Raw genomic sequence first — 21,612 nt, 5'->3', positions numbered from 1 at the left:
GAATAAATGATTTTCTTTAAATTACATACACAAATAATAAACGTCATATTGGCTAATAAGAAAAACAGATTTTTCCATTTTGGATGAACTGTTCCTTTAAAAAAATACACTGAGTAATGATAGCAAACATGATATCTCCGTGTGCTTTCATGGGAGCCAAGAGGAACAGGAACATTTGTGTCCAGGGAGAACGAATCTCCATCACTGGGACAAACACACATCATATCCCATATGAACTACTAATAGAGGACATGAACCCTCATCGATGACAGAAACACAGAGATTAATTAAAAGCATATTGACCTCTTTGACCTGACCATTTCATTATCTCGTTGCTGTTTCCACTGTTTTCCACATGATGGCAGTGTGTCACCCTAAACCAGTCAGATCAAGATCAATAGATCTTTAAACACAAAAATAAACAAAAGAAAGGTTTCATTCTTAAAAATTAATGTTCTTTTGCGCTTTTTATCCAATACTCTACCACTGACCTATACAGTAGCACAAGTCCCATAATATTCTAATCTAATATTCCCATCCTGAATTTTAAGGAATGTGTTCACAATTCATCATAAAATTTGAATTATTACAAATAAGAATAATTTAAAATCCAATATCAGAGACAGTGAATAGGCTTTATGCCCAGCTGCACTACTTCCTGAACTTCAGCCAGCTCCTTGTTTCCTGTCTGCCATTATTGGACAAACTGATTAATCCAGGTGTGCCTGACCTCAGTAGTCACAACAACAATAATCAGACACACCTGATTAATACGTTTGTCCAATAATGGCAGACAGGAAACAAGGAGCTGGCTGAAGTTCAGGAAGTAGTGTAGCTGGGCATAAAGCCTATTAGTGCTAGGTAAAGATTAATTGTGATTTATCGCATACAAAATAAAAGTGATTTTTTCGCGATTAATTTATGCCCAGCACTATTTTAAACCAGGGGCGTAGCCACGAGGGGGCCTGGGTGGGCCTTGGCCCCCTCATTTACGTGTCCGGCCCCCTCAGATTTCCAATTGCTTAAAATAAAATAAGAAAATTGTTAGTCTGATTGACCAATCAAAATGCTGCGCGGTAAATTGGTTGGATTAGCTCATGTCACGCGTTGTTGTGCGTAACTTAGGCTGTCATCTTCACATGAGAGTTCATTAATATTTGGTGACAATTTGCCATCTACATCATATATATATATATATATATATATATATATATATATATATATATATATATATATATATATATATATATATATATATATATATTTTTTTTTTTTTTTTCTTTCTTTCACAAGCAGCACACAGAAAGAACTTTCTGATAAAGTGACCAAAACTGTCTTTCAAGTGATGAACGAAGACAAAACTGATGATGCATTCATATCATTTTTTAAGGTAAAATGTAAGGCAACATAAACATTTGTTTAATCATTCCTCATAACATTTTAAAGCCACGATCTACAGAACATTTCACAAAGATATAACAAAAAAATTTGATAATTAAGCTTAAAAAATATTACAAATGTGATCCTGCCTTGGAAACCCCGGCTACAATTCAGTGTTTTTATTTAATTTTACGAAAAAAACGACAAATGACATTTTGTGATTGTTACTGTAAGTGATAAAAACTAAGCTTTATATACAATTCATTAAATGTTAATTTAAAACAAGAAAAACGCTAAAATGTATTGTTTTATAGACACTACGCATTATTATTTAGCACAGAATACCTGCTTGCTTGCTTTGACTTTGATCGTCTCTTTTCACTTTAGGTACAGAAACAACTGATGATTCTTATATTATTTATTTCAGTAATCTCTTTTCTATCATTTGAAAGTGAACACCGACCATAATATTAAAATCACAAGAAAGACAAGCGTGTCAGGCATAAATTAGGTTCTGTGCAGATATTTTCCATGTCATAACCGAAATTTAAAGAAAAGGTTTACCTGTTTTGTAGTTTAAATACATTTTAAAAACTTATACCCGTTGAAAAACCTCCGTTTTTTATGTTTAGTTTGTATATATATGAGTTGCCCCCTCATTTTAGGATAGGACCCCCCAAAAATAAAATTCTGGCTACGCCCCTGTTTTAAACAAATTAAAAATACAAAAAGCAACTCATCTTTGTTGTTCTAAGTTATGTTTTATGTTTGACTCACTAATGTTGCAAGAAAAATAAAAGCAGGTTCAGGCACTTAAACAAAATCAGAAAAAGGTACAAAAGCTGTCACTGGGACGATACTCTTTAAAAGGGAGTACATAGCTTAAAGTAATAGTCTACTCATTTTCAATACCAAAATATGTTATTACCTCAACTAAGAACTGTTGAATCATCCCTCTATCATCTGTGTGCGTGCACGTAAGCGCTGGAGCGCGCTGCGACGCTTCGATAGCATTTAGCTTAGCCCCATTCATTCAATGGTACCATTTAGAGATACAGTTAGAAGTGACCAAACACATCAACGTTTTTCCTATTTAAGACGAGTAGTTATACGAGCAAGTTTGGTGGTACAAAATAAAACGTAGCGCTTTTCTAAGCGGATTTAAAAGAGGAACTATATTTTATGGCGTAATAGCACTTTTGGGAGTACTTCGACTTGGCGCAGTAACACCCTCCCTCTCCCATTATGAGAGGGAGAAGGGGAGCGGACTTTTCAGGCGAGTCCAAGACGAGATCTCGTCACACCCCTAATTCTTAGTTAAGGTAATAACATATTTTAATATTGAAAACGAGTAGACTATTCCTTTAATATGTTCAATTTAGTTACAGATAATGTGCACTCTTTATGTATAAGGGTGTACTTTCGGAGAAATAAAGATTCACAGTTTATTCTACAGGTAATGCTTGTGTGCTATCACATTTTGGGTTAATTTAGGCACATAAAGGCACTTGGAAACAGGTCACATCACATTAAATGGAGGCACACGGAGCTGCAGTTGATCGATTGCAGTGCAAGATAAACCGTTTGTTCACAGGTCATCCTGGTTCTGAGTGGATTCATTGATCAACTTAAAAAACAACAACAGAAGAATTCATGAGAGACAAAAATTAAACTACTAATTTGAAATTATAATAACTGTAGGTTTATTACAACAACAACAAAAATGACATTTTTCCATGAATGCAGTAGATCAGCACATACCTGACCATCTCTGGTCTCAATGGTCTTGATGATCACTTTCTTAGTAGTTGCGGTTTCTGTTAAAAGCTTGGGCTCGATTGCTGTTTCTGTAAAAAAGCAAGAATATCTTGAACTGAAATAGACAAACCCATTTTTATGAGTTGTTTGTGACTTACCTCTCAGATTTAAGGAGGGGAAGTTTGGAAGAGGCGTTGCAATTCTACAGGCAAGAAAATTAACACAAACATCAGTATAAAACACACATTGGTTGTGTACACATAAGTGTGCCCAAAAAATACATCCAAATCAATTAAGGTCAATGATAGGTCAAGTTGAACTGCACCGTAAAAAAAATCTGTAGAAATTACAGTATTAATGGGTATTACTGGCAACTAGCTGCCAGTAACTTACTGTAGATTTTACGTTGATGTTATTTACAGGCAACAGTTTATTTAAAGTTAAATGAACATGAAACATTTTCAGTCTTTATCTTCTACAGTAAGTTACTGGCAACCAGCTGCATAATTACAGCTAATTTTTTACAGCATGTCCAAAAATTTTCATTCTTAAATTGATGGACAATGTGCACCTGCTCTCCTCTCCCTCCAGAAGTTTCCTGTAGGTGGCGATCTCGATGTCCAGGGCCATCTTGATGTTGAGCAGATCCTGATACTCATGAAGGTGTCTCGCCATCTCATCCTTTATGTTATGAAGGTCCTCTTCCAGACAAGCAATATTATCCTGTGAACAAGACGACTCCATTGCAAAGGTGTCCTCTCTCTCCCTCATCTGACGCTCCAGAGATTCATTCTTCAGGGGCAGGAATGAACATTTACAGACAAAGTCAGTGGATTTAAAGGGACACTCTACTTTTTTTTTAAATGTGCTCATTTTCCAGCTCCCCTAGAGTTCAAGGATTTTGCTGCCGGACTATTACGCAGCAGCCGATAGTCCCCTTGGTAACATTCAATAGCAGGGGACTATTTTCGGGTGCTGCGTAACATCAATGCGCCTCCTGCAGCCATGTTACGGCAGCAAACTCCTTGATTATTACGCCAGAATGAGATTATAGTTCCTAACCATATCTGCCTAGAAAATCACAACTTTTAATTTTCTGTCGGTCTTAGTACAAAATGTAACTACAGAAGAGCCAAGTTGTAAATAGGAAAAATATTGAATTCCTTTGGTTATTTTTTAGGTGCGATGCTAATGGTCTAATCGGATTCAATGGATTATGCTAAGCTATGCTAAAAGTGCTAGCGCCAGACCCGGAGATCAGCTGAATGGTAAAAAGGTAAAAAATCAAATGTTTAACTGTACGGAGCTGGAAAATGAGCATATTTTAAAAAAAAGTGGAGTGTCCCTTTAAGAGAGCATGGTCATAGCCTACTGTCATAGAAGAGCAACAATTTAAAGACAATATTTGAAACCGAAAAAGTTAAACTGTTAACGTATCAAGCCAGCTTAAATAATAACAGATTTTGAAGGTAACTCTATCGTACCCATGAGTACCAAAGCTTGCTTTATCACTGTAACAGCAGACGACTCTGGGCCGGATCCGCTCCGGATCTGTGCCGAAGTCAACAGCTCTGGCGCTGATCCGGTGCAGATCCGGCCCAGAGTCGTCTGCTGTCTGGGGCTTTGTGTACATACACAACAGTATGTTTCTTGTCTGTGAATATACTTACAGCACCCTTAAGAGCATCCACTTCACAGGTGAGCGCCTGCACCTGTCGGCGATATTCATTGGCCTCCTGCTTGGCAAATCGCAACGCCTCATTATTCCGGTTGGCCGCCTCTGTCAGATCAGCAAACTGTCCATAAGAAGAGCTTTTTTAGTGTTTTTTCCTTGTGTATATTAACCCTTTTACATTGTTCAAGTTTACTGCCTTTCGTGCTGTTGGTGGATGAAAACATCCACTAAAATCAACGTGTCATGGGCTTGCCAGATCTTTTGTACTAGACTCAGGTCTGAGTACCTGGCAAGACCATGACAGTACTATGTTCGGTGTGGGAGCATGTGGAGTCTTATAGTATGTGTGGCTTCCACGTGTTCCCAGTGTCTTGTCGCTGTCATGGTCTTGCCAGACCTTTGTGTAGATTCAGGTCTTATTTCAGAGGGCAAGATTATGGCAGCATTGTGTGCTGTGTGGGAACACGTGTTTTCATATTATGTATTTGTGTCACGTGTTCCCAGTGTCTTGTCACTTTCACCCTACTCCCTTATGTACTCGTGTCTTACGTAATTAATTATGTTCACCTGTTCCCCATTGATGTGGTGTCTTTATAATGCCCTCGTGTTCTCTGTCGTGTGTGCGTGCGTTGTCGTAATTATTGAGAGTGTAGTGTATTCATGTATTCCGTGTTTAAGATCTGTTCCTGTTGTTCCTGTTTAAGTTTGTGTCCCATCACAGTGTTTAGTTTATATTCTGTTTTACCCCCACGTGGGTGTTTCTGTTCTGTTTTAATAAATATATAGTTTATTTTCGTACTCTTTGTCTGCGTTTGGGTTCATCTTTAGTTTTCATTATTCGGTGTTTAATCCCACCGTGACACAACGGCTATAAAAATGTATCAGATGAACCTTTTTTTTTACATAAAATACATACATCTTACATACATCTGTTAATCAACCTCAGTACTGATCAAAACTACCAAATCTTCACAAAAATGTCATGATTTTAACTCTTTAATTGCCAAAATTGACAGATTTTCAGTGTAGAAAGTGATTGTAAACTGGATTTTTTAAAACCTTTTTCGCGGTCTTGGGCATGTCAAAGATTGGTAAAAACATTGGCATTGGAGCATTTTTAGTTTTTGTGCAGCATCAGTTTTTATTTTTTTCTCCCTCATTTATTGTTAGTGGCTGTTTTTGCCCCATTGACTTCCATTATAACCACTTTTTTTTATTGCACAGCTATCCCTACTGAAAAATCCAGCTAAAACCAGCATAAGGTGGTAGCTGGTTTGAGCTGGTTTAAGGTGGTTTATGCTGGTCCTCCCAGCCTGACAAAGCTGGTCATGCTGGTGGGTCAGCTGGTATTCCAGCATGACCAGCTAAGTCCAGCTAGACCATCTTAAAATGTAACCAAAACACAGCTAGACCAGCTTCCTACACCAGCAAAACCAGCTAAAACCAAGCTGGGGACAAGCTAAAACCAGCTCACCACCCTATGCTGGTCTCAGCTGGATTTTTCAGTAGGGATGACACCTTATTATCATGCATTTTTGATTGTTGGTGGGTTTTCCTTTGGCTAAGAGGTCAAATTTGTCATTTTTACTGTTGATCACCATGTGGCACCATTAAACCTTTAGTAGCCCTGTGCAAAAACAAAGCTTAATTTCTGGCTTGTACATTGTGTTTTATGGAGTATAACTCCATAATAAAAGCATATTAGTTTGTTTTGTGTGTGTGTGTGTGTGTGTGTGTGTGTGTGTGTGTGTGTGTGTGGGTGCGTGCATTCGTGCGTGTTTAGTGGATGTTTTCATCCACTAACAACACGAAAGGGTAGTAAATTTGTCCACGGTATATCTTTGAGTTTTTGAAAAATTTCCAAGCATTTTCTTCAAATATATGTAAATAAAAAATTTGAAATCATTTAATTTGCTAAAACAGAGAGAAAGTTGTGGCCAAATTAAGAGTAAAAAACCCTCTAGTGGATGAAAACACCCACAACAACACTGTACACAAAGGAAAAACACAAAAAAAGTAAAAGCAACTGAATTGGGGGTGTAACTACTGGTCTGAGCAAGGATAATTTTTCATCCCAAAAAAAATGATGAGGAAATGCACCTTTGATTTGTACCACCCTTCCGACTCGTGGATGTTTTTGGTGGCCAGGTTCTCATATTGAGACCTAACATCTCTGAGAGCAGCTGTTAGGTCAGGTTTAGCCAAATCCATGTCCACGTGCATCTGCTGGTCCTGGATCTGTGCCTGCAGCTCGGCCAGCTCCTACAGAGAGAACGAATGAGAGATTCGTATGCAGTACATTCTCAGCATCTGTTGTACATGTTTTGTTTTGTGTTATGTGCAAACCAGATCAAAATTTCTGATGAAAATCCGAGTGATGTTTTTCTCCAAAACTTGCTGCCTTAACGCAACATTGATTTGTGTGGTTGCTATGCAGTTACATAGAAAGTTGCATATAAGTACAGAAAAGGTTTATTGTTTAATATCAAATGATTATTATTCAATATAAAGGTTTCCCACCTCTTCATGAAGTTTTCTCAGGAAGGCGATCTCCTCCAGTAGTGATTCCACCTTTCTTTCCAGATCTACGCGAGCAAGAGCCGCATTATCCACATCCTCCATCAAACACGAACAGCATTATGTGACACAGCAGTATTGTGTAAACAGCGGTCTCACAGTGAAGAGCTCTTTGTGTTTTAATAAGGATCTGGATCGGGCACGATGCCCTGCAGTCTATGTGGCACCATTCGCCTGATAGGATTATCACATCCAGCCAAAAACCTAACTAACCAGTGCATTACAAAACACTCTCCAAACAGTCCCACTGTTACTGGGGCTGTACCCTTTCAAAAAGCACAGCTTTGCACCTAAAGAGTTCATATTAGTAACTACTTCAGAGGCACATACTGGTATCTCAAAAAAGGTACCAAAAGTAAGTTATACATATCTGTACCTAATGTTACATTAACCTTTTACTGCCCCATTGACAGCTGGGGGCCTATACTGTATTTTGACCATTTTTTTTTCTAACAGTATACAATCAGTGTATGAGTTTATAATACTGTCTCTCCAGACCATTACTGCAAGTTCAACTACTAATGTCATTTAAAGGCCATGTAAAGTAATATTAAATATGTTCTGAGTTTGTCAGAAAAATGCTTTATTAACCACCCAGCCAAATTTGAATGATAAAAACTGCAAGTAAATAAAATAATTATTAAAATCTTGAAAAAATGCTGGGGGCGTGTCCACTGTCTGTGCTTAAACAACAACCCCTCACAGAAAAGCTCTTTTAACTTTCAAATACACGTACAACTTGAATGGACGCTCCTGATTTTTAGGGGCGGGGCCATGCTCGGGGGCTCCAGTGCATCATCCACCGTGTGGAAAATTGCCAGTGTGGAAAAATGGTTTCCTGTAACTCAACAATTCAGTACTTCTTAGTCTTTCTAACATATAGGAATACATTTCTAACATTTATAATGTGTTTAGAAACAATTTTCAGTCTGAAAAAACTTATAACGGACTTGAAAGTGATCCGAATGAAATGGTTAAAGTTTTTGTCACAATTATGTTTTACCTGTCTGAAACTTCTTGTGTTGTTCTCAGCTTCCTCGCGTTGAAGAATTTCATCTTGCAGTCTGTTAATGACAGAAAGACTTTGCTTATATTATTTTTGTTAAAGAGGTCATATTATGAGATATTTTTAAGATGTAAAATAAATCTTTGCTATCCCCAGAGTATGTATGTGAAGTTTTAGCTCAAAATACCATATAGATAGCATGTTAAAATCGCAAATTTGTAGGCCTGAGCAAAAGTGTGCCGTTTTTGGGTGTGTCATTTAAAATGCAAATGAGCTGATGGAGTGCAAACACTGATCACAATGATGGTGGTTTGTTGTAATTGAAACTCAATTGTGCTGTCAAGTCCTTCTTTTCTCCCTCTTTCTCTCTGAACTAAATGGCAGTGCTGTGGTTGGATAGTGCAGATGAAGGGGGCAGTATTATTGTAATTCGCCTTGCTACCTACCTCACAAAACAGGCAAAATCTGAACGACCTAATTTTTCACATGCTTGCAGAAAATGGCTTACTCAAATTAAGTTACTGAGTTGATCTTTATCACATTTTCTAGGTTGATAGAAGCACTGGGGACCCAATTATAGCACTTAAACATGAAAAAAGTCAAATTTTCACGCTATGACCCCTTTAACACTGAAACTTCACTATTAGTTTAACAATATAAAATGGTCTTAAACAAATCACACTGTGGCCCAACTGAATTGTAATTATTTTTAGTTATTTAATTGGCTGTACAAGTCATTTCAACTTCTTATTTTTTTTTAAACCGTGACTAGTGATGAGATTCTGCAACACAATTAAGAAGTTAAAATTGCTTAACTTATTTTGATGATTATTTGATGATTATTTTGAAAAAGAATCATCAATTTTTACTTTTTCAAAAATTTTTGGGGGGACACACCCAAAAACAACACATTTTTGCTTGGACCTACAAAATGGGATTTTTAAAGTCGCCATGAAACGGAAGTAGCGATTGCCTTATTTTCCCCGTGGTGACGTATATCTGAATGAAACGGCTTTTGAGATTTAAGACAGGGCTGGATTTGAATTTGTCCATCGAGATCTGATTGGATCGTTTGAAGTTGGGTCATGTTGCTAATTGCTAATCGCTGCAATCTTCTCCCGGACCCCGCCCACCTGCCATACTTATGACTGGAAGTAAAGAGAGATCAATTTGAAGAGGGGAGGAGATTTGCATTTTTGATTAAAGATTATGAGCACACACAATTTTTTTTTTAAAATAATGAAGCTCACAGATAAGTAATTTGTTAATAATACCACAATATTAAAAAATATATATATAGGTTTTCATTTCAATTTCATTTCGACTTTAACATGTTATAATTCAACCCTGTATCATGAAATTATACCTATGGTCACATAATTTTGTGAGTGTTTTCCGTGACACTGACACGTTTTTCCACCTTTTTGCATGAGCATGTCACGTATTTCTGTGAACGTTTCACTGTCACGTATTTGTTACTCAACTGTTTTGTCCTATTTTCAAACCATTGACACTTCGGTTTAGGGTTAGATATGGTGTTTGCGTTGGAATATCACTTAAAATATTGGTTTATAGCTTTTTTCAATGATTTATTTTTTATAATTTTTGATTTTCAAACCATTGTCGCCTGGCATCAGAGTTTGTTTGGGTAAGGATGTAATTTTATGTAAATCTAACCCTAAACCGAAGCGACAATGCAGAAAATAGGACAAAACAGTTGAGTAACAAATACGTGGCAGTGACATGTTCACAGAAATACGTGACATGTTCATGCAAAAAGGCGGAAAAACGTGTCAGTGTCACGGAAAACACTCACAAAATTACGTGACTATATGCTACGTAATTTCGTGATAATGGTTTGTATAATTAATTATCAGTGGTGTATTTTGAGCTAAAACTTCACATAAGCACTTCGGGGACACCAAAGACGCTGGGGGCTCAAAAAATCTCATTATATGACCCCTTTAAAGATTGCCTAAGTGGATCTGGAGGATTGATTGCCAAAAAATGATTTCTTTAAATGAGTATTTTGTACATGTTTTACTCATACTTCTCTCTGAGTCGCTCTATATCTTCATATAGGTTGTCTCGTGTCACTTCCACGCGTGTTTTCTCCGTGGTCAGCTGATCCACCTGTCGCCGTAGTTCGCGCATCTCTTCCTCATATAGATCGGCGACGCGCGATGACCTGTTGCCGCGCACCAGCTCGAGCTCCGCGCTCAGCATCTTATTTTGCTGCTCCAGAACGCGCACTTTCTCTATGTAACTGGCGAAGCGGTCGTTCAGCGATTGCTTCTGCGTCTTCTCGTTCATGCGATTCGTCTTGAACTCCGCGTTTAAAGCATCGGAGAGATTAAAGTCTAGGTTGTCCTGGGTCACTCTGCTGCTACGGACCTTGGAGCTCCTGGTCGCGTAAATCACCGGAGCTGCGGAGACGCCAAACGGCCCCCGGGACGCACGCACAGGTCTCGAGAACCGGCGGCTGGAATACTCGCTGCTGCGTGTGACATCTCCAAAACGCTTTCTGTATGAGGATGTGGACATATCTAAAATCTGTCGGTGTTCTTTTTGTATGGATTGTAAAGATTAACTGAGAGGAAAGTCTGTGGAAAGCTTCATTTATAGCCGCTCATTATGCAAATCACATAACGGTACTGGAGGATTTGAGTGACATCAAAATGACCCTATCGATGTCCGGCAGGCTGTGGGAGTTTTGTGCTTTTCTCCGCCTATTCACTGAAAAAAATGATTCATTGAATTTAATAATTTTTTTAAGGTAAGTGGTTGCAATCAATTTATTTAAGCTACATTTAAACAAAAGTTTTATATTTTATTTTACGTTACTAATCTTTTTTGTTTAAATGTAGCTTAAATAAATTGATTGCAACCACTTACCTTAAAAAAATTGATTAAATTCAATGAATCATTTTTTTCAGTGGGGAAAATATTCCTAGAAAGGGAGAATGCTGTTTTAACCCATGGTTGGGTAAAATATGGACACATCCAACTGTTGGATTATGGAATTAAATGAACTGGACTGTTTTGGGTCAAATATAGACATTTTCTAAATTAATTTAAACCAAGAGTTAAGTACCTCCATATTTTACCCAACCATGCAAAATAGTTCATAACAGTTCAATCAACTTAATTAAATTAAGGACATGCAATTAGTTTAGTCCTGTACAACAAAAATAGAATAAGTTCATTTACACAAATAATCTTTTGTTACACCAACTTAGTAAATGTAAATTATTGTGTTGGGACATAGCTTGTTCAATAAACTTAGTTCAGTTAAGGAAAACGTTTTATCACATTTAGTTCTGCTGTGTTCAGCAAGGACAGAACAAGTTAATTCAAACAAACAATGTCTTGTTGAAACAACTTAACCAATGTCAGTTCCATACTAATTAGCACATGTTAGCAAGTATCTCACATCCCACAACCTAATCACAAGCATCACCAGCTGCACGATGGTAAAAAAATAGACAAAAGTATAACACAAACTTTCCTTAAGCTGTAAGATAAACAAACATGAAACATCTTTATCTTAACTTAAAAATGCATAAAATAACACTTATTTAAAAAATTGATCCCCAAATGCAGTTGCATGGAAAGCATGCTGTAAAATACAGATTCACTGCACATTTAATAATATTAACAAAAATCATTCATGTAGTCCCAACACAAAATTATTACATTAACTTAGTTTTTACAGATTTAAGTGCATTGAACACAATAAAATAGAAACAATTCAACAGGAAATCATGTTATGTTAACTTGTTTTAATTATGTGAAATACACTTTTTTTAATGTGCACTGTAGTTAAATTTTTTATTTAAGTTTAATAAAAAATTACACTTAATTTAAGCTTTCTTGACTAGGAAGGATTTGCTATAAATTATACAAATAAAGTTGAAATAGCTTAAACTAATTCAACTTAATTTTTATAATTTATAGCAAGAAAGTTAAAACAAATTGTAAATTTAAGTTAATTAAACTGAAACAACTCAGACCATCATTAATAGAGCTTTAATAGGTCTGGTGCTTGAGATTAGCTACCCTGTCTCCAAAACTTTTTATTTATTTATTTATTTATTTCATTTGTTTGTTCTTGCAATCATACGTTTTGTTTTTATTCCACATTTATGCTGCATGCTGTAAACTAATCATTAGAGAACCACATTGAAGCCTTATCTTGATCTTTCTGTGGAATCTGAAATAGCTTAATTTGACAGCCTAAATCTTGCAGGGAGCTTTAAAAACAAAAATAAATAAATATCATTAATATTTTATAGTTAAGGGCGGAATTAAGCATTGTCCCAGACTAAAATGCATGTGTGGGAATCAACTTGTGCTGACATATCTTAAAATGTGTGACATTGTGTCCCACCAACACCTAGTCCTGGTTTAATCTAAACCTTATCTTGGAAACCACCCCGTTATGTTTAATTTATGTAATTTATAGTTTGTGTTTTATGTTCTTAACATTCATAACATTGCTCTGGAGGTACAGGATCTCACACAGACATGATAATTAAACTCTTTAATAATGAACATTGAGACAAAGATATACAGTGACTCACATCAAGTGCTATAATTTTCAGTACACCCCTATGGCTCTTAACTAAATGCATATAATTGGCTATAAAGCTCTTTTGTTTCATCTCCTGTGCTGTGATTTTTAGCCGCTGATGTTGGTAGCAGGGTTCAGATTTACCCTTAATGTTATAGCAAATGCAAGGTCAACACCTAAAGCAATATGATTATATAGGTATTAGAATCGAAATGTTTATTTAAAACATTTTGTTACAGGCTGTTTGTTGCTTTTTGTTTTGACTATTATGAAAACCAGTCACATACAATGTTATAATGTGTTGGTGATTATAAAGGTTTAATAACTGATGTCCAAACAATGCAAACAAAACTTGGTAATGAAAAAATGAACTCTTGGTATTTTATGAGTTTGTAGATGAGTATAGTTACAGTGAAACCTTCTTATCACCACCTGAGAATTAAAGGGCACAAGGATTTTAGGTCACTATGGCGACGGAAAGGATGATGGAAAGTTTCCAGGACTGCAGACGGTTAAACGGAGGTTGACTGATCTATAATAAAGGCCTGAGATTTATATCTGCATGTGTGTAAACATGTTTGTTGCACAATGTGGCAATGCTAGAAATCACTACATTCTGTCCACCTCAATATTTACAGTTTCACTCAGATGTGCACCTTTTGTGTTTATTTTTTCTTAGTCTTTGTGGTGTCTTCGTTCAGCACCGTTCAACACTTTGTGTAAGTCTCCTAGGTGAAAGTTTGGCTCAGTCAGACCTCTAATGACCAGAGGTGGGTAGTAACGAATTACATTTACTTCGTTACATTTACTTGAGTACATTTTTTGGGTAACTAGTACTTTTAGAGTAAATTTAAGTATGGGTACTTTTTACTCTTACTCAAGTACATTTCTAACGAAAAAACTGTACTTTTACTTCGCTACATTCGGTGGCGTTACTACGCTACTTTCAAATGGTAATAATTAATGAATATATTTTATTTTTTAAGTTTATATGGCTTGTTCGAAAGTCTCGCGAGACGTTAGAGAGGCTGCGTGCGTTGCGAGGGGTGGCTACGTATCACCCTTTAGCCCGCGTAGATGAAAGGAGATGACTGAAGCGGAGGATGACCTATGCAAGCTATCGGAGGCAGATCACGCTTGTCACGCTCAAGTTTGGTCTATGTTTACACTACAAAAGGTCAAAAAGAATAGTTTCATAATGCGATGTATGCTTTGTGCACCAAAACGAACTGACATCTCAGCATACAGGAATTCAAGCTCCAACATGAAACAACACGGCGGTAGGTGTCACTTTGTGCAGTGCCTTATTATAATATTATTTCACGCACTGTTTTTGTCATATGCGCTCTTGTGCAAGCAATGAAAATTACTCTAACCTTACAAACAACACACGTTCACATCTGCACATTTCCATATCATTTCCTCATAAAACTAAAATTGAACAGCATAATGTTAAGTCTTGCATTAAAAATACGGGAGAACCGGGGCAAAAGTAACGCTGGACGAAAGTAACAAAGCAATTTTCTCAGAGGACTGATAACATTTGCATCCCAAACTATGACAGCATCTCCGCAACCCTTGACAGAGCTGACAAATATCGCGTTATTTACTCACCATTTTCCGGGTGTAGATCCAGAAAGGTGTTTTCAACCATAAGTAAATTCCAAAAGCGGTCATTGTTTTCTTATAACGCGTTGTGTTTCTCGTTTCATCAATCTTCAGGTTATTTAGTGCTCTAACACATCCTGAAGTTTGACTTCTCAAGAGTTTTTCAAAATAAAAGTAAATCGGGTTTAAATTTGAGGAGATCCTGTCGGGACGAAAGTAACACTTACTTTTGTACCATTTATATTATTCTAATTTTAATTAATTTAATTTTCATAGTGTTCAAACTGTTGAATTTAAGTTTGTACTGTTGTTTGCATTTGAAACATTTCATAAAACTGAAATTTAAAATGAAAATATAATTTCATTATTTTTTACAAAGATAAATTACAAAATATGTTTGCAGTTACATATTAAAGAGGTCATAGTCATGTATAGTTAATAAAAACAAGTGTAACACGAAAATCTACATTGTTTTATTGTGTTAAAAAAAAACAATTCACCACTTCTGTTCAAAGTGAAATTATACTAGTCATTTTACATTTGTTTAAAATTCCACCTGGTATTGATAGTTACTGACCACAGCAAAATATATCTCTGTCTGAAACATTATCTTTAAAAATTTTAAAAACTTAAAAAAAAAAAATTCTGAAAAATGGTACTTTTCGCCTGTTCTCCCCTACACATAACCGGACACCTTACTTAAATGTAGAAAATACATACGAAAAAAAATGGATTATATTTTATTTAATTCCTTCCTAAAGAATCTATATACTTATAAAAATAAAAGAATAAAGTATGTTTTTAAAGAAACATGTTTTATATATTATAATAAATGTAGAGTTGATTTGCAAAAACAGATGAGTTCCATTTGAAATTCTAAAATAAGCATTTTATCAAGCTCCTTATGTTCATTAATTGCACATTAATGGCAATGAAAATAACCTATTCATATAAAAACATGATAACAAACAGACACACACATTCTTTTTTGCTTACTGTAAGCTTGTTTAAAGGCAGATGCAGCCAAATTTTGTTGTGAACGTGAAAATAAAGACACAGTTAACTGTCAGAAAACAGTCAGTGTGTGTTTAAGATTTTTTTTAATGACACGTTATGTGATGTTGGAGGACTGAGATAGACTGCTTTACTTTAACCTAGGTTAATATAAGTAGTATATAAGCAGAACAATGAGACTTTTAAGGAGAGGTTTGTGAAAGCCCTCCAAGTAGTCTGAAATTCAGGGATTTTACGCTTCTTTTCAATCAGATTGGAAGTAACGAGTAACTAACTACTTGAGTAGTTTTTTCATCTAATACTTTTTTACTCTTACTCAAGTAAATAATTAGATTGTTACTTTTACTTTTACTTGAGTACATTTTTGTATAAGTACTTGTACTTTTACTTGAGTACAGATTTTGGGTACTCTACCCACCTCTGCTAATGACTGTGTGGTCTGTTAGCAGAATGAGGTTCTGTTCAAGTCTCACGGTCACATTTACATTTATGCATTTGGCCGACACTTTTATCCAAAACATTTGATCAGTATGTATGTTTCTATGTTTCAATGCCAATTTGAGCTACAGGAACACTTTTATATTGTTAATTACATTCCAAGGCTTAAGCCAATGAAAATTTTTATAATATTTGTATTTATAGATGTGAACCGAATTCTAAGACTAATAATGCTACACTGTAAAAATTCCATAATGTACTTGCAGCTGGTTGCCAGTAACTTACTGTAGATTTAAATGTATGTTATTTACTGGCAACATTTTGTTCAAAGTTAAATGAACATTAAACATTTACAAGTCTTTGTCTTTACAGAGTAAAACTAAAATACAAGACAAAGACTTGTAAATGTGTAATGTTCATTTAACTTTAAACAAAATGTTGCCAGTAAATGACATAAATTTAAATCTACAGTAAGTTACCGGCAACCAGCTGCAAGTAATACTGTAATTTCTACAGAATTTTTTTACAGTGTACTGTAGATTTATACACTGTAAAAAATTCTGTAGAAATTACAGTATTACTGGGTATTACTGGCAACTAGCTGCCAGTAACTTACTGTAGATTTCACATTTACTGGCAACAGTTTGTTCAAAGTTAAATGAACATAAAAAACACTTTCAGTCTTTATCTTCTACAGTAAGTTACTGGCAACCAGCTGCATAATTACAGCTATTTTTTTACAGTAAGTACCATGGTATATGTTAATCATTTAGTACCTTGACAAAGTGTCTATAAATCAAAAATTAGCATACCATTTGATACCATTTTTAAAAATGTTGTTTTGAAAATTATGTTTGATTATCTTTTTTTCTAAATCCACATTGTAAAAAAAAACAAATGCTATTATTTATACAGAAAACCTCAAAAAGCCATATAATATTGTATTGTGCACTCTAAAAATGTTTGGGTTATATTTGACCCATAATGGGTAAATATTGGACAGAACAAGTGCTCGGTTAAAAATTGACTCAATGCTGGGTTATTGCTTGGTTATTATACCCCATGGTTGCATAAAAACAACCCAACATTGTTGTTTTAACCCAGCACGGGGTAATTTTTAACCCAGCATGTGTTCTGTCCAATATTTACCCATTATGGGTCAAAAATAACCAAGCCATTTTTAGAGTGTGTCCAGCTCTTTACCCCAATCAGAAAAAAGTGAATATTTGTCAGTGTCAGCTGCTCTTGTTTTAAAAATATCAGCCACAGGTAGATTTCATTCTAAGCTGAACTGCCCCTGACTGAACAACTACCCTGCTGGTGGTAATGCTGGTTTGGTGCTGGTTTACCTGGTGCTAATGCTAGTGCTGATGCTGGTTTTGCTGGTGTTCACTAGCAAACCAGCACCAAAACACAACATAAGCTGGTCTTGCTGGTATGCTTGCTGGGTACTACTAAAAAACTTCATTGTCAAGCTGTTATACTGTGGTAACATAGCTACAAAGATAGCAATAAAGAACAGGAGGTCCTGCAGAGGTAATAAATAATAGATTTGCAGTAATGATTATTTTTAAATGTACTTTCCTGAAAAAAATGTGAGTGGTGCTTTCCCATTCAAAACATTAAAAATTGTCCCAAGATTTGCCAGGTCTTCAAGATTTATCCATTATGGCTTTTAAATGTTTAAAATTACATGATCTAAACTTATATTAGACATGAAATGAGAAGGTTGTTGGGTATTAGCCTATTTTGCAAGAGCATTGAGCAATAATACAATGACCCAATGTTATTTATTCTGGGATTATTGTTGTTGAGGGTAAAACCTCATTATTGCCTTTTTTAGGAATTCCTGTAATTCCTAAAAAAACGTTATCATCTATTGTATGATAAAATGAGAGGTAGCGAGGTTCAGGTCTACTGCTTGCTATTCACATTGTGAACCTTCCAAAAAAAAGGAATGTTCGCCACCACAAATGTCACACCAATTTTTTCTTTGATACAAACAGTATTTGCATTGTTTTGTAGACAAATGTGAGTTTTGGTGCCTTGCTGATAAACAGTTTGACATCATCCGATTAACTCCAGGCTCAAGCACCAGATCTGGGGTCAGTGTATAGCCGATATCTACACAGAGGTCACTGCAGGGTGAGACTGTGTACACAGACTGTAAATGTCTGTAACTGTGGATGTGGAATGCTGACCTACATCACAGGAGTGAATGGAGTTAACTGGGCAGAAGAGAATTCATTGCTTATACAGCAAGCTTTAGCACACACAAACACTGCATACACAACCTCACTAACACTGCATACACAACCACTGCATACACAACCACAAAAACGCATACACAACAACACAAATAACTTGCACGCTTTACAATAAGTGTATATTGCTGTAAATGTACTAAACTAGTCTGATTACCATAAATGTATTAGAATTGTTTTCTGTGCATTTACAGCTCATGTTACTCAGTGGAGAAATGGAAAACTTGTAAGGTTTAGGCTTGAGTTTGGACTGCTTTCATACTTGATAGCATTAGGATGCATAAGCTGACCATCTGCTATTGCATTATATCAAAACTTATTGAGCCATGTAATAGAAAAGTATACTAGGAAAACAATTACAATACTTGCAAGGTTAATATAGACATGGTAATTTTATAAAAACATGATTTTAGTGTACTGTTAGATTGTGTTTTGGCGCCCCATAGTGGCCACTCTTTTATTTTACTGATAAGTATTGGCTACGTCATTTCCCAGGTGCCAAATAAAAATGCTGACATCTGATTTCTCATTTATTTCTCATAATAACTGCATGATACTTAGTGACCCACATAAATATTAATATTCCACAAAATTCTTTATAGATTTTATTTATTTTCCTTAAATGCATTTAAATAAAGATTTGACATGGAGACGTTCCTTCAGAATTATGTTGTTATGTTTACATTATGTTAATAATGAACTTTAAAAATAACGTATTAATGATAAATTTGCTTTACCCATTTTATACTTATCATAAATGTAATTATGTGTACTTTACATCTATATTGGTAAAAGCCCTCATTTTTCTTCCCATTTTTTTGTTTCATGTTTATACTCCTGTTTTATAGTTTTAATGTAAGCACGTTTATAACAAGTCTCATGCCAGAGTGTCAGCATCAGAAATGCAGCTAAATAATTTGAGAACATTTGTGTTTATTCGCATTTAATAATATCCAGCTTTTAGGACCTTAAAAAAATAGTTCACCCAATGTATAACTGTTCACAAGCGTCTTCCCACCCTCACCCCGCCCCTTATCGATTTAAAATCGCAATCCCCATTCATTATCGCTGTAGAGAGCAGGGTAACACCTCTTTTCCCATTGGAGAATTTTCCTTATTAAAAAAATCTATTCAAAGAAAAACCCAACAACCCCCACCCCATTTTCTATCTTTCACTCGCCCGTGTCGCGCATTTGCGCCGGTGGACTGTACCACTTCTTTCATCAGAGGGGGGTGCACGCTAGCGCTCATTAACTTCAGCACCTGGACAGCGATCGTACCGGAAACCCTCCTCTTGTCTCACTGTAACAATGCGAATCGCGCGACTGTACGACCGTTCACTGAAGCGATTTTCTGCCAGTACCTGCATTGAGAAACAATGCGACTCTCGTCGTTTTTGTGGGGTTTTTGTTGCTGGGTAATATTATAAGACGCTGGCTGTATTGCGCACGTCGCGCGCTTATATCTCTGAAATAGCGCAGACGGGCTTCAGTTCTTCCGTACAGGGAGGGGTGTGAGTGAACGCCGTGATTTTCTTTGTTTACACCGGAATTAAAGTGAGAATGCGACGGATTGTCGGACTGCAGGTGCCTGTGATATTGTGGATCTTTAATGTTTATGTGAAGCTCAGTTCTGGAGCCCGTAAGTACACGAGTATTTATACTGTATGTGTGTATATGTGCGTGTGTTTAATGTTCTTATTATGCGTCAGCGTGTGACTTTTCACCTACTATTTAGCATCACACATTATTTTTGGCATTACGGTCGCATAGTAAATGCTGAAGGAAACGCAAAACAAAGATTATTGAACGCAAAATGTCTTGGAAGTGGATTTCAAGCTGCCCTACGGTCGCGTGAGATGTCATGCTGTAATACTCTCCTGGTTGAGTGGGAGGATCATGATGGCATATTTTAGGATACTGCTGTGATTTGTATGCTTTGTTTATGACTGTAAAGTACAGTACTTGCTCAGGTGCACTCAAACTCAAAAAAAGTTTTGCACAAAAATAAAAAAATGAATAAGTCAGATGCATCAAGATCACTGAATTGGAAAGTGCTAATGTCTAGTTGTTGCCACTTTAGTGATTAATTTCTACCTGACCCTTGAAATAAATCAAGTTGATTTAGTCATTTAAAGTACTAATTCATTTAGATAATACCACATGAAGCACATTTGTTATACCTTCCATTTTTGTAAATGACTTGAACTTTCTTTTTACTTTTCAAGTTTAAATTATCTTTTATTCATCCTGTACAGATTTTTCAGTTTTCCTTTGGCTATAATAAATCAATAGGATTTCTTGCATCAATTAAAGGAGACATATCATGAAAATCTGACTTTTTCATGTTTAACCCTATAAGGATCACTGTGCCGTACACGGTACACCCCCTCCCTTGCACGTGAGGCTGCATAAATGTCATTGTAACTTTGAAGCATTAAATCTTAAAAATATACGGTCATGCGGCACATCGTTGAAAAGCTTAGACTTTAGGGATTCCACTTAGCGCACACACAAAGCATCATAAGATTTATAGCAGTCATAAAACTGTAATCTAGTTGTTAGAACCGGGCTGCGCCGATTTAGGATATTTACTTACCTTCAAAATCTCCCCTTTATCTGCTTCGGTGAAATTGTCCAAAACAAATTGTTCATAAATCCCCAAAAGTCCAAGGAAATGGAATATCCAAGCCTTTTAATCCAAAACGATTTGTTCATCTCACAATCTTGACGTTTCTGACCGAATTACGATATAAATACTGTATACAATTAGTTCACTACCGGACATTCGTTCGAATCTCACTTTCCATTCACGATTTATAATGATATATTCGGATGTCACGTTTATTGTGTAACGTCTGAGGAACAAATACGCCCCTTGTGGAATTTCAGCCGTTCCATAAGAGGCTATGTGCTATAATTGGGTCCCCAGTGCTACTATCAACCTAGAAAATGTGAAAAAGATCAACCCAATAACTTAGTTCTGGTAAACCATTCTCTGCAAGCAGGTAAAAAAATAGCGCAGTGACATTTGGCTCCCCTTGTGATGTCAGAAGGGGATAATACCGCCCCTTAATCTGCACTATTCAACCACAACACTGCCATTTAGTACAGAAATTAGCTCATTTGCATTTAAAAGGACATTTTTGCTCACACCTACATAGTGGCAATTCATAATAAATAATCTATATGGTATTTTGAGCTAAAACTTCACATACGTACTCTGGGGACACCAAATATTTATTTAACATCTTAAAAAAGTATTGTGAAATGTCTCCTTTAAAGGCGGGGGCATGATTTTTGAAAACACTTTGGAAAAG

General features: G+C 36.0%; 2 protein-coding genes across 2 annotated transcripts in view; one reads left to right on the top strand and one right to left on the bottom strand.

The window, feature by feature from the left end:
- Window positions 1-1,368: 1,368 nt before the first annotated feature.
- viml (vimentin like) lies at window positions 1,369-11,002 on the bottom strand. Its single transcript, XM_055201355.2, has 9 exons — window positions 10,447-11,002; window positions 8,394-8,454; window positions 7,334-7,429; window positions 6,914-7,075; window positions 4,809-4,934; window positions 3,710-3,930; window positions 3,297-3,340; window positions 3,142-3,227; window positions 1,369-3,007 (listed from the first exon to the last, which is right to left on the bottom strand). The coding sequence occupies exons 1-9, from the start codon at window positions 10,938-10,940 to the stop codon at window positions 2,969-2,971; spliced, it is 1,329 nt and encodes a 442-aa protein (XP_055057330.2). The 5' UTR covers window positions 10,941-11,002; the 3' UTR covers window positions 1,369-2,968.
- Window positions 11,003-19,542: 8,540 nt separating this feature from the next.
- Window positions 19,543-21,612, top strand: part of cntnap2b (contactin associated protein 2b) — a 51,007-nt gene continuing 48,937 nt past the window's right edge. The window contains exon 1 of the mRNA XM_055201343.2: window positions 19,543-19,934. Coding sequence (XP_055057318.2) covers window positions 19,856-19,934 — 79 coding nt within the window. The 5' untranslated portion in view covers window positions 19,543-19,855. The remainder of the gene's footprint in view (window positions 19,935-21,612) is intronic.

This window comes from Misgurnus anguillicaudatus, chromosome 2 (genome assembly GCF_027580225.2).
Source record: "Misgurnus anguillicaudatus chromosome 2, ASM2758022v2, whole genome shotgun sequence".
NCBI lineage: Eukaryota > Metazoa > Chordata > Actinopteri > Cypriniformes > Cobitidae > Misgurnus > Misgurnus anguillicaudatus.
Note: the sequence above shows the minus strand (reverse complement) of the source record. Positions and strands in the feature narration are given on the sequence as shown.

Bases quoted from the DNA above. Each gene is read 5' to 3' on its own strand.
- viml (XM_055201355.2), bottom strand. From the start codon at position 10,940: ATGTCCACATCCTCATACAGAAAGCGTTTTGGAGATGTCACACGCAGC. The intron at 4,935-6,913 runs GTGCATTTCCTC...TCTTATGGACAG, and splicing joins AAGGGTGGTACAAATCAAAG to TTTGCTGATCTGACAGAGGC. The intron at 3,341-3,709 runs GTGCACATTGTC...TCTTGCCTGTAG, and splicing joins CTGGAGGGAGAGGAGAGCAG to AATTGCAACGCCTCTTCCAA.